Below are 13,894 nucleotides of genomic sequence, written 5' to 3' on the forward strand. Positions count from 1 at the left end.
GTGAGACATGAAAAAAACAAACTTAAAGCATTTTGGTCATAATTCATACTACGAAATGGACAAAAATGGATGAAATGTTTTCATCAGCAAATAAAGTAGCCCTGCCTATGCTTGTGAATGCTGACAGGAATTGAAGGAAAAACACATTTGATGTTACAACAACTGAAACTAACGATGCATTAACCAGCTATGCACTGTTCATTTCAACGGTGAGCCACGAGTTTTAAAGCTTCATTTCTATGACATATTCCTCAGCTCACGCTGTAAACTAAATTATATATTCCATTATACATAGATCAACATGTCGTGAAATGCAACTGCTTTATTTGCTGCAAATGTAGTGCATGTCACCAAGTGACATGCAGATGAACTGCTGAAAGAATTTTGGTTTGGATTAAAGCATAACTAGTGAGGAAGTGAGGCAGTTCTTACTTAAATAACTGAAAAGGGAAAATGAATCCAAGGAATTCAGCTGCAAAAGCTTGGTGTGATGGGTCTGAATCCAGGGACGCTTCTACTGCCTTTACCCTGTGGACACAGCTGGTGCACCAACTCTACAGCATCTGGCACAACACATGAATAACTCTGCCTTAACAAACCCTTTATTTGAAGCCTGTCCTAGTGATGAACATGCACCATATTTGCAGATTTACTGAATTCTAATCAGTTCATTCATGAGTCCATGTGGATTTGAGGCAGATGTAGTGAAATTCCATCCAGCTGTTCCTGAGAGTTTGTGTTGACGAGGACAAGACAGATGTGAGGTCACATTATGACCAAAATATAATCAGTTCATCCTCAAGTCCAATGTTAGTGCTGGATGATTGGGACTCATTTGAAGGAATTCCCTGGAGGTATTCCTGAGATAACACGTTCCAAAGAAGGGAAGGGACAGATGGATGAATGGACAACCTGAAAACACAAAACTTCCAGCCATGGCTTTTGCCGGCACGGAAGCTTAAGAAAGCAAACAGGCTTCAGGTGAGGAGTCAGGGAGATAAAAAGAATGACACTGAGCTGGAGCAGCTTTTACACACAGTTGTCCTAACCCAGTGAGTACAAAGACAGGGCCAATGCCAGCTTATTCTCAAAGTTTGACAAAGTGATATATGCTGTATCCAAAGCCCAAAATTAAGTACTGCAATTCTTTGTGATGAAATGGCACACATTTCCCTAACAGAGACCGAAACGAATGTTGGAATAATTAAAGACATTTTAAAATACGTCAGAGTGAGAAGACACAAACATGTATGATATTTGACTAAGAATTCTGTTTTGCAGTTGCTGAGAAGACAGAATTTCACTACTAGTGAAGTAGTGAATAGAATAGAATAGAATTTCACCAAGGATTTGACAGGGTGAGGGGGAGCAAGAGGGTGTTCCACAACTAGCCAATCTGACCCTCTGTCCCCTAATGTGGTGAAACGCAGCTGCTGACATCCACATTTATTGCATATCAGCAAGTGAAGATCAATGGTCTTGGTTTGGATCAAAGTTTAAGTTTTTGTATATTGTGAGGAAGTGAACTTCTCACTTGAATCATTGAGAAGGGAAAATAAAAGCACGGAATTCAGCTGCAAAAGACAAAATCTTGCTGTTTGATGTGTCTGAATACATGGAGGCTTGTACTGCCTTTACCCTGTGGACACAGCTAGTGCACCAACTATACAGCTTCTGATATCACACATGAATCTATACCTGCCCACTATCCTATTAAGACTGTTTCTAATGATAAACATATACAAACCAAATTCAAAAAAAGTTGGGACGATGTGTAAAATGTAAATCAAAACAGAATGCAATGCTTTGCAAATCTCATTGTCCCATTCTTGTCTGATACAGAATTCTGCTGATTTTTCGTTTTATGAAAGGTCTGAACTGCAGGCAGGCCCATTCAGCACTTGGACTATTTGCCGGTGAAGCCATGCTGTTGTGATGGATGCAGTATGTGGTTTAGCATTGTATCGCTGAAAGGCCTTTCCTGAAACAGACTTTGTCTGGATTGGAGCATATGTTGCTCTGAAACCTCTATGTACTTTTCAGTATTGATGGAACCTTTCCAGATGTGTAAGCTGCCCACGCCATAGGCCACTAATGCCCCCCCATACTATCAGAGATGCAGGCTTTTGAACTGTCTGCTGATAACAAGGTCCCTCTCCTCTTTAGTCCACAGGACACAGCATCCATAGTTTTCAAAAAGAATTTCAAATTTTGATTCATCTGACCACAGAAGAGTTTTTCATTTTGCCTCAGACCATTTTAAATGGGTTTGAGCCAGAGAACAAGGCAGTGTCTCTGGATCCTGTTCACATGAGGCTTCTTCTTTCATGATACAGCTTTAACTTACGTTTGTGGACTGCACAACAAACGGCTTCACAGACGGTGATTCTTGGAAACGTTCCTGAGCCCATGCAGTGATGTCCAGTAGAGAATCAGGCCTGTTTTTAATGCCGTGTTGAAGATCACGTGCATCCTGTTTTCACCACTGTCCTTGTCCCTTGTGCACAGAGATTCCTCCTGATTCTCTAAATCTTTTGATATTATATACTGCAGATGATGGGATCTCCGTACATTTACATTACATTTAGTCAATTGGCAGACTTACAAGTGACGTATAAGGCAAACAAAAATCAAGGCCAAGGAGAAACATAAAAGCAAAGTCTTATCAGAAGTGTTTACGTTTACGAGATGCAAGTACAAGAAAGAACAGGAGAAACTTCACAACATTTTTCTGCAATTGTTCCACGTTTTTTAGACACAGTTTGTCACAGATTGGTTAACTTCTGCCCATCTGTACATTCAACAGGCTCTGCCGCTCTGAAATGCTCCTTTTTATACCAACCCATGTCACTGGCCTGTTGCCAATTAACCTAATTATTTGTCAAATTCTCCTCCATTTGGTTTTGATTTGCAGCATTTACCTTTCCAGCCCTTTGTTGCCCGTTCCAACTTTTTTCAGATGTGTTGCTGCCATCAAATTCAAAATGAGCTAATATTTCATCACTTCATCATTTTACCATCAAATGGTAAAATGTCTGTTTCAATATCTAATATGTTTATGATCTATTGTGAATAAAATATGGGTTGTTGAGATTCACAAATCATTGCTTTCTGTTTTTACTTACATTTTACACATCATCTTTACACATCAACTTTTTTGAATTGGAGTTGAACCTAATTTGCAGATTTAATAAAGTAAACAACAAAGGCAGTACATCAAGCGAGTGAATCAGCAGATTAGATGACAAACAGGCATCAGGTGCGAGATCACTGACCTGAAGAAGACAGACAATGGGCTGGAGCAGCAATGTGTTGATGCTTTAATTTTATTAAGTTTATTTTGTTTTTATCCAACAGATAACAATACATAGTTTTTCCACATACAGCTGAAATGCTAACATTTTCACTGATGTTTCACAGGGTGTGTATTTCAAATCCACGTATGCGCTTGTCTTTCGTAATTACTGTATGTGTAAGTGTGTGCTTGTTTTAAATTAGGTTTAAGAATGTTTTACAGGCACGTCTGTGCACAACTGAATATTTTTCTCAGTCAATAAATCTGCATTTCACTCTGTGCTTTCATGTGTGGATGTCTGATTAGTGATCATCACTTCTGTTAACTCTTTATTATCCCAGTAAAAATGTTTCTGCAGCAACACGGTGTAAAAACAAAACAAATCAAATCAATTCATGAAACATAAGCACATTAAAAATACAGTGAGACTATTTAAGACATTAAAAGGTGTATTATGCACAAATTCAGAATTTAAAAAGGCTATATAATATAAAGCAGAGAAGACAGTAACACAAACAAAAAAAAAAAAGACAAGGTGATCCACATTGTGAGGAACCAATATTATGATGCATTAAATTTAGGAGTATTAGTTACACATAGAGTCTGGGCTGAGAGCTGTGGGTCTGCATAGAGACGGTTGTATGTGTGTGTGTGTGCTCACAGTTTAGGTAAACATCTTGAATTTGCTGCCATCGAGGGGTGATATCATCAGCCGCGCTGAACCTGGGGAGTGCAGAGGCCGCCACATGTTTCTCCAAAAGACAGTGCAGACTCGGGAAACCAGCAGGACACAGGCTAACACCAACAGCACAACTGAGTGCACACAAGGAAAAAAAGAACCAGTGGTTGATTGGGACAGTTACAGGAATGAAAGCTTGTGCCTAAATATCTAAATCATTTTATGAATGTGTGGCTTCAGAAAGTATTCTGTCCCCTTCACTTTGGCACTTCATTTTTTGATATTTACTCACTGTTCAAATAATAAGGAGACTGAATTAGTGCAAAACAGTGACAATCAAGGAGGGTACACGCCATTTTTGCGATCAATCTACACTCAATAACCCATAATAACTAACGGAATATTTACCAAACCTATTACAACTGTAACAACTAGTTACCTATTTACATACTTTTGGAAAGATTTCTGTTTTACCCAGTAAATCATCTTCTCGTGGTGCTTCTCTTATTTATTCCAGCTCATTTAGAAAGCTTTTTTCCTTGAGTAGTTCATGCAGGTTGCTTATTATTAAGTTTGGAAAAACATCTACTTAGACCCTCAATTCAAACTGTATGACAGGACCAAGCCATGAAGTCCAAAGAACTCTGCAGACCTCCATGGTAACATTTTGCATAGATAGAGAATGAACCCATTCATTAAGTTTGAGTGTTTCCAGGAGCAGAGTGACCTCAAGCTGGGTCTCAAATCAGAAGCCACATCTTTCGAAGAGTCTACGTAGCCTACAAAAAGACAGCCATTGTAGACTGCAATGACTGAACCAAAATGAGACGGTGTGGCCTAGGGAGGATTCCCTATTTGAGCCAGCTGAGCTAACTGCTAGCTAACTAAGATCACCAACAATCATAGTAACATTTTTTGTTGGATGGCTGCAGAATGTGTGTCCTGAATTGAGACACACCTCTAAACTGATAAACACCAGACACTGCTCTTCAAAGAGTGAAAGAAATATTTTCTGAAGGTGATGCACAGTATGAACATCAGATGGTCTTGATATACAAGTTAAACTCACCCATGAACACAGAATTTGGAGTTGGATCAGATAGGTTAAAATGTCTGAAGATGTTTCCCACCAGAGCCACAATCACAACAGGGTAGACTGTCAGGATATTACGCACCCAACGGTCCAGCACCCAGTTCTCAAGAATGAACCTTGACACACACACAAACAGACAGTATTCACTGGGCTAAAATCTAATAAATCTTCTAATATGCAATGTTGAGGGTGTTGTTTTACTTGCACAATACTTGTGAATAGTTTAATCTTGTCCAATAAGAACTTACCATGCAACCACCTCTGCAAACAGGATGCACAGAGAAGCTGTTGCTGCTGTGCTCTTGTCCACACCCCACAGGTGGAGAACCAATGAGAAGTTGACCAGAGAAGCAATAGAAATCCATGTGGCGTAGAGAGCCAAACCATTCTGCAACTGAACATATGAAAAGTTATAAGCACAACAATAATATTCACAAGAGAATGAGTGAATTAAAAAAATTGCATATTTTTTCTTCAATAATCTGAAAAAAACAAAACAAAAACGAGCAAAAACATGTTTGATAAACTTCTTCATGGTCATATCTATCAAAGCACACAATCTGACCTACCAGTATTCTGAGACAGGCCAGGTCTTTGCGATGGTACGTCTGTAACCACAGTCCAAAATAATCTGTGGCAAAGCAACAGCAGAACAAAGCACTGTAGCTGGAAATGGCCATCAGGATTAATACAACCAGAGCCACCAGCATCAACCTGCAACACAAAATAAGACATTTAGAGTTACTGTAGCTAGTCAAATTTACCATGAATAAATAACTTCTGGGATCTTTCCTTCCATGAACATCAAGCTGATGTGTTTTTTACTTTTTCCCCAGTGTTCTGGATGATTCACAATTTGAAATATTTTTTTCCTATCTACATGAACTGCAGCTGTGCAAGAAAAAAACAAAAGAATAACACAGGTGACCAACAGTCCATACTGTCTCTGAACACCTCCAAACAGTTCACCTTCACACAGCAGCAGTTGCTAAAGGTGACTAACACTACAGCTTCTTTGTACTGTAAACAGGACTTTGCTTTCTAAATGTGAAGCCTGTGCACAAAGACAAGTGGAAGAGAGAGGAGGTGAAAAGCCTGGCATTTCCACATCAGTGAGGCCATTTGACTTTTCTTTGGTTTTATTATGTCGTCTTCACCTGCTGTGGCCCCCCCATCTCTGATTTGATGAAGAGCAAAGCTTACACACATGTAGGTGTCTCCAAGGAAATGCTGACAGATGACATTACTATGGTAATTCCAAAAAAATACGGCTGCTGGTGTTCGGGGGCAGCAGTAAAAGCACTAATCCATGTTTAGTGATGTCGGCATTTTTGACATTGTTGAAAGAAACAAATCTGAATTATTCGAATTACTTCTACTGCCCAGTGATGAACTGAAGTGACCACTGCACAAACAGAATTCTCCCGGAAGCATTGCGGCATACCATGTATGGCAATTATGTTCCTACTTATCTTCCTCAGATGCTGAACATTTCACTTTGCTATGTTTAGTTAGGGGAACAAAATGACACCAAACATCACAATAAGGACCTTGCTACATCTGACCGAATGATTATTGGACGCAAAACACCTGTGCAACCACAGTGTTGTTTTGATACTTCTTCTGTGCAAATAGATAAACTTAATTAGCAGTAAACTTACTCTCTGTCCCACACCAAGAGCCATGTGATGTTTAACACCATATTGGATAGCCAGCAAAAATAGAAGGTGTACGATAGCAGACACTGAGCCCAAGATCTATAAACGGAAAGAGAAATCAGTTCAGTTTCATTTGCATGTTGCTCTGAGCAATGAATCCAGTCAGACAGTCTGAATCAGTAAACATTTAGTACGTCCATTGTGACGTTAGCTTACCCTCTGCATACATATGATGTGATGTATAAGACCATCAGAGTGAGCCAGGTATAGATAACACCCCAAATTGAGAACGTCCACCCAGCTGGAGTGATGTCGGTCTCATAGCGGGCTGACACATTACCAGTAGAGGAATGGAAAGGTCCTGAAAAATAAGCAAAGACATTTAGTCATAAGAGTACTAGTGAACAATGATGATGCTGCCGCTGGCACTCCAGTACATCCTAAAGGTGCTGGGTGGGGTTGAGGTCAGGGCTTTGTGCGGGCCAATACTGTTTTTCCACATTAAACCGGGAAAACAATTTCTTCACAGAGCTGGCTTTCTGCATGGGAGCGCTGTTATGCGGAAATAGGAAAGAGCTTAACACAAGCTGTTTATTCAAGACTGCAGACACACTATTGTCTAAAAGTTATTTTGTGATATATTAGATGCAAGACAAAAATTTAATTTTTTTTGTGCACAAATAAGGAGAAAAGAGTGCTTTTATCTGTTATCATTAAACAGAGGGACAGTGTTCTTCACGTGAGTGCAGTGGTGGAAGAAGTACTGCTTTACTCGGAGATGGAGTTATAGATCATTTTGAATCACTAATCAGATCAATTTATTAAATTTATTTACAAAAATCATACTGTTGTTTTAATACTTAGCGCCGATCAAAACACATTTAAAATGGTTTGTGAAATTTTGGTGCCAATTTGTTTAATGTCACTTACGGCCTCCTGTTGTGGATTTTGTTTTAGCACAATGACAAAGAAAACAAGTTGTCCCGAAACTGTCTCCAAAGTAACTGCACTTTCATGACAGTAGTAATGTTTATTGTAAAAATACAGCTTGATTATTTACCTGTACCACAACTCAGTCTGTCAGTCTTTGCCCAAACAAAACAACATAAACTAATTCTGAAGAGAAAAGCGCTATAGGATCATCCTTAATGAAAACGAATAGCTAAAGTATCACAATAAAACTGTATGTGCAGTTACACAGTATGATTTGTGGGGATGGACTCCTGCAGTGAGTCACCGAAAAATGACTCACTGGTTTTATTTCAAGGCAGGAAAAACTGCTCTACACAAACAAGTGTAGCAATTTTTTTTATATATATATATATATATATATATATATATATATAAAAACAACTTACTGCAGCTGTCAGGTAAATGTGTGTGTGTTTTTTTTTAAAAAGCTTCAAGGAAAGGTCAAGGAGGGACATAAAAACATCTAATTAAGGGCACTGACTTACATTTTTTAATGTTAAATTTAAATTTAAATGAAAACCCTTTCATAAACAGGGTGCATAAGGGAAAAGATTAAATGCATCCGTGTGTTTGGCACATTGAGCCACAGTGAGGAAGGTTTCTCCGTTCTAGAGCCAAGAACTGGCTTTTTGGGCCACACCCTAACTGGTGATGGAAAAACTCGCTTTCCTCCCCAGTGTCTCACGCTTATTTATTCATTTATTTCTTCTTTTTTTTTATAAGATGTAGATGGTTGGTTTTAATGCTGTGAAAGATACAATCCACACAATGGAGCATGGCCGGAAAAGTCAGAAATAATCTATATTGTTAATGAATTTGGACGAACCCCTCAGTTCACAGATTTAGGAAAATCCCATTGTTTCTAGGATCTAACGGCTACTGTATGAAGAAACGGTAACGCGTCCGTTAAACTGAACGTTGGCTCATTACATAACGTTAGCTAATCGTGCTAACTTATTGAAATGCCCATGGAAACAACTCGCTCTTTCGACTAACAACGGAAACCGCATAATAAATTCCAGACAACACTGTTCCATTTTTGACGGAGCCTCCTCCCGAGTAAAAGCGTTTTGTAACCAGTGAAAAGAACGAAACAACAACAACAAAAAACTAAACTAAATCCCACAAAGTTAAAGGCTGATCTTAAAGTTTAGACATGGACTCAGACTCCAAGTTAGCGCAACACTTACGCGCTGCTAAGAAACGAGCTGTGGATAATGATACAGTAACTCACCTTTGCCTGCTCCGGCCAAAGCGTTAGTAATTAAAACGACAACAAACACCACCGCACACAATAAAATCAGCAAAATCCGTGGCAAACTGTTTTCTTTCATTTTCGCCGTGTGGACTGTCCGTCTACTGCTGCTGCTGCTGCCTGTCCGTGACAAACACACGCGCACGTTGATCAAAGGATTCCTTCACGTGCTCTATGTAAACGCCCACTGTATTACGGAACCATCTCAAAATACTAAGCCCACAAAAGTACGGAGTATCCGTATCCGCTTATGATAGTGTAAACAAACTCTTTTCATAACTGTCATATGTGATTTGAGGGTATTAACAGATATGAGACCCATTTGAGGTCTGACGGCTCCCTCCACAGGAAAAGAGTGGAAAAGCAGATGTCATATTCTGTACTAACTCATTTGTAATGAGCTACAACGACTTCAACCTCAGCAAGCATTTGGAAGTGTTGTAGTGGAGTAGGCAAGCACGTGACCTTCTACCTGAGAATTGAAGAACACAAAGTTCTTCTACCACGTCTCGAAATATTTAAATGTCATTCCCAGTGTTTTTCTGCATTTCAGATGTCCGTCACCATCGATGAATTATTCAATGGGACTATTAGGCACAGGCACTTAGAAAGAAAATAACTCAAACAACTAAAACAAAGTAACTAAAGTAACTGAAAACAGATGCAAATGTACAGCAAAGAGATGCAAAAATCCTTCAATACAAAAAACTACAGTACAAAAGACAAAGCTCAAAACTACAAAAAGGCAATACATAACTTATAAGACACACACAAGTGAAAAAAGAGAAAAAACAAAAGTATTAGAAAGGGACAAAAACCAGTAAGTCAAACTAAACTACTATTAAAATAACCAAACCTAAATAATGACAAGAAATACAGATGCAATAAGTAAAAAAACAAACTAACAAAAAAACTAAAAACAACACTGCAAAGTAACTAAAAAGAAATATAGAACTACACAAGACAGAACACCAAAGAGCAAAAGAAGTCATATTGAACGATTTATTTATTATGAGTTGTAGGAGGTCTAGGGTGTAGGGGGGTGTGTGTGTGGGTGGGGTCACTAATATTACATAATCTGTCCATGGATGTTATAAGTACTGCTACTCACACTAAAATCGCTGTTCTAACTTACATAAATTAGTTAACTTTTCTTAGTTTAATCTTCATTTCTTATTAATTTTCATCAAGTTAGAAGTTAATTGCAGGGCAAACAAATTAATTTACTTCATGTTTTTGACAGAAGCCCACTCAAAACAATCAAGTACAATTCCAACAAATGAGGCAATCACACTATTACACCGATGGGAGGCAGCAATTCACAAACATGGGCCTACAAAACTTATGGCAAAGTATTAACAGGGTCAAACAGGGTTGTTAAGATTGGAGCAAGGATTAACTTTTTAAGCAAAAAGGCACTGCTGCAAGTACATTTTATACCGTAGTGGGACTTGTCTGAGTAAAAGATAATCGGAAAAAAAAAAGGAAAAAAAGACAGATATTTAGGATGGGTGGGGTTGGGAGGTCAAACAATTTTTAGGCTGACCTTCCTAGTATACAGTCATGTACAAAAGTCCCACCACGGCATGCGCATATATATATATATATATATATATATATATATTTTTTTTTTTTTTATTTTCCAGCCACTGTGATGTAGATATACTGGTCTGCTTCACATTTGCCTCTGGAGACCTCTGCTATAGAGCAGTTCATGGTCGACTCAATGACTACAAGGCATCCAGGTCCTGTGGCTGCAAATCTACACAAACCTCTAGATTAAAAAAATAAAAATAAAATTTGAGTGAATAAATGATTAATAAAAGGCTGTAGAATTGTTCTGGAAAAAGGGAAGAAAAAATAATAAATAAGTAACACACCAGAGCCTTATGTGGGTTGGGTGCTTGGGCACCTTAAAGTCAGTACATGGCGCCTCCCTTACTTTGTTTTGGGCTGAAAATATTAAATGTTCTGCACTTATACAGCACTTTTCTACCTACTGGCACTCAAAGTGCTTTACACTGCTTCTTTTTCACCCATTCACACTCACAATCACACCGATGGGGAGCTGCTATGCAGCTGGCCAACGCTCACCGGGAGCAACTAACTTGGGGTTCAGTGTCTTGCTCAAGGACACTTAGACATGTGACTGGAGGAGGTGGGGATTGAACCAACAACTGAGAGATTGGTGGACAACCACTTCACCTTGCTGTTTGCAGTCACTGACTGCCTAAATCAGATCTTTACTGCAGCAGAAAGTGAAATTCATGTTCCATTGGATCAGATCAGGTGGCCATTGCAGATTATTCCTCCTCTTGGTCTGTTAAACAAGTCTTGGGTTGCTTTCACAGCATGGACTTGACTGTCAAATTATTTCTTTGCTGTGACCTGTTTCTAACATTTGATCTATTGTTAACTGATTAGTTAGGTAGCCTTACAGAAAACCCACATAAGCTTTAAACCACATTACTGGGAACATTCAGAGATTTAAAAATGGTTTCATAAACATGTCTATCTAATCTAATCTTTATCAAATATAAAACAGGATGATGTGGAGCCACAGCACATGGCCAGAGTAGTTTTATAAATGAAAGATAAAGAAAATTCTGAAGGGGTAAATACTTTCTGAAGTCAATGTCCCACATAGCAGGAAATTGTGTAATTTGACTATTTCCAGTGGAACACAGCGCACAACTGATGCTGCTATTTAAAGCAAGAAAATTGTGTGGGATTGAGTAAAATAAATTATATGATGTTTTCCTGGTAATAATGTTGCCCATGGCATCAGTGTAAAACACAGATGTGTCTTATTTTTGACACCAATGGAGCTCTACGGCACAAAGGAACAAGGATTTGATAATATCACACACACACACACACACACACACACACACACACACACACACACACACACACACACACCTGGCAGGAAACCTTCATAGTTTGTTTTGGCCTTCTCTGCATTGTTAGTGTCTTAAAAAACAAAATCAACATCTATAGTGTATTATTTCATGTGGTTGTTTTTATTAAATGAGTGTTTGTTAGGTCGCATGTCTTTGGCTGTTTGGGGTCTCTGTGCTGCTGTTGTCATAGTCTTTGTGTATGTCCAGTTGTCCATACAGATATTCCAGTACAGCCAGTACTTTCTTCTGGACTGAATCCACTTGCTCTATGGGACAGTATTCATCTAGACTGGACCTGAAAAACAAACAATTTAACCTTTCTTTGAACTCCCCCTGTGAACTACACTTTTCAAATACCAAGCACAGTTAAAACTCTTACTTCTAGAGATCTCTGTGTAACTGTTTACTTACCTGGACATGGTAACCAGTGTAGGTTTGGGCAAAGGCGTCAGAAACTGCTGTACAGCTGAGATAAGTCTGTCGATCTCATCGTCACTGCTGATGTGGTGAGGCAGTTCAACAGAGTCACAGGTTAACCCTGCCTGATGGACCTGAGAGAGAACAGATGGATGAGAGGAGGAGGAAGTAGGGAGAAGCAGCAGCAGAGTGGGAGGTTAAGGGAGCGGCAAAGAGAGTTATGGAGGACAGAAGAACACCAGAGGAGAAGTGGAAAATACTCAGAAAGGAATAGAGCCAGAGAACAACAGAGGAGAAAAACCGGGAGAGTATAGAAACTGTAATAAAAATAGAATGTAAATAAAAGTCCAGTACAAAACACCTAAGATTTAGTTATCTATGCTTGACTTGAAAAGGTACTGCATTAACATTCAAACATCAACAGCTTTCAGGTTGTCCCTTCAGGGGTCGCCACAGCGGAACGTGTTCTGCACGTTGATTTGGCACGTTTTTCTTCCTTCCTGATGCAATCTTCTCATTTTAGCCGAGTTTCGGGGGGGGGGGGGGGAGGACCACACCATTGTGGGGTGAGAGTCTAGCGTGCGGCCTTCTGCATCCAAAACCAATGCTCTACCTCTGAGCCACCTGGCCCCTGCACTGTATTAACATTTCCTTTATACAATATTTCTGAATGTATTTTTTACATGAATAATTGGTGTGTCATTATTTCTTCAGGTATCTGATCATAAACCAAATAAAATGACGATAATACTAGAAAAACAGGATTACTTAAATATTAGAATAAACCAGTTTTAAATATCTGGCAAATTCATCTCAACGTTGTTAAGTATTTTACCCTAAACCACAAATGTGAGGTTACATGGCATCATAAAAAACATCCAGATTCACCAAAGTGTGTAGGTTTTATTGTAAAAAAATACATTAATGCATTAATGTTGTTCTTACCATCTCATAGTCTGGATGGGGATTTCTTGACTTCAAACTTGAAACCAGTTGGACTAATGAAGCCATGCTGAAAAACATAAAGTGAGATAATATCATCCATCCATCCACCCAACCATCATCTTAACTGCTCATCCAGTTCAGAGTTGTGGGGTGTACTGCATCACCACGCTGCCACTTATTATTTATGTTTTGTGGAAAATAAAAAAATCTTGCACATCTGAGATCTGGATCTTCATTATCAAAGTCTTATTTTCACAGCACAGGATTTTAAAAGGTGTACCATGGCTCAAACAAAGAAGAGTCCTGAAGACCTGAAGTATAAAACCAGTCATGATGAGTCTGATGCTCATCAGACTAAAAAGGGTTACAAAAGAGTTTGAACTCCACCAGTCAATTGTTAGGCAGATTTTTTCCAATTATTCCAAATATTCAACACCATAGACGTTCACCAATCATGCATAACATTATGACCATTATTGCAATATAATGCAAACCAATACTAATTCTACTTTTAAAAAGTTATAATTTCTCAGCCAGAAAGGTGATAATTAATTATTTTTTTTGTCCTTTTGGGTTTATCCCGTGGTCCGGGTCGCCACAGTGGATCATTGTCTGCATGTTGATTTTGCGTCGGATGCCCTTCCTGACGCAAATTTCTACCAGGCTTGGACCGGCAG

At 38.9% G+C, this 13,894-nt stretch overlaps 2 protein-coding genes across 2 annotated transcripts in view; both read right to left on the reverse strand.

The window, feature by feature from the left end:
• Positions 1 to 3,310: 3,310 nt before the first annotated feature.
• si:dkey-29d8.3 (uncharacterized protein LOC556220 homolog) lies at positions 3,311 to 9,184 on the reverse strand. The gene is made up of 7 exons (XM_067474441.1): positions 8,932 to 9,184; positions 6,942 to 7,086; positions 6,729 to 6,824; positions 5,637 to 5,781; positions 5,316 to 5,461; positions 5,044 to 5,183; positions 3,311 to 4,108 (listed from the first exon to the last, which is right to left on the reverse strand). Exons 1-7 carry the CDS (start codon positions 9,029 to 9,031, stop codon positions 3,960 to 3,962), a joined length of 921 nt encoding a protein of 306 aa, XP_067330542.1. The 5' UTR covers positions 9,032 to 9,184; the 3' UTR covers positions 3,311 to 3,959.
• Positions 9,185 to 9,631: 447 nt separating this feature from the next.
• c14h5orf22 (chromosome 14 C5orf22 homolog) overlaps positions 9,632 to 13,894 on the reverse strand; it is a 14,532-nt gene continuing 10,269 nt past the window's right edge. Inside the window, exons 8-10 of the mRNA XM_067474440.1 lie at positions 13,218 to 13,284; positions 12,267 to 12,406; positions 9,632 to 12,150 (exon numbers count right to left, since the gene is read on the reverse strand). Coding sequence (XP_067330541.1) covers positions 11,994 to 12,150; positions 12,267 to 12,406; positions 13,218 to 13,284 — 364 coding nt within the window. The 3' untranslated portion in view covers positions 9,632 to 11,993. The remainder of the gene's footprint in view (positions 12,151 to 12,266; positions 12,407 to 13,217; positions 13,285 to 13,894) is intronic.

Source organism: Channa argus, chromosome 14 (assembly GCF_033026475.1).
Source record: "Channa argus isolate prfri chromosome 14, Channa argus male v1.0, whole genome shotgun sequence".
Taxonomy (NCBI): domain Eukaryota; kingdom Metazoa; phylum Chordata; class Actinopteri; order Anabantiformes; family Channidae; genus Channa; species Channa argus.

Excerpts from the sequence above, each read along its gene's own strand:
- si:dkey-29d8.3 (XM_067474441.1), bottom strand. The coding sequence starts at position 9,031 with ATGAAAGAAAACAGTTTGCCACGGATTTTGCTGATTTTATTGTGTGCG. Across the intron at positions 7,087-8,931 it reads TTTGGCCGGAGCAGGCAAAG|GACCTTTCCATTCCTCTACT; the intron begins GTGAGTTACTGT and ends CTTATTTTTCAG. Across the intron at positions 4,109-5,043 it reads TCCAAATTCTGTGTTCATGG|TTGTGCTGTTGGTGTTAGCC; the intron begins GTGAGTTTAACT and ends GTGTGCACTCAG.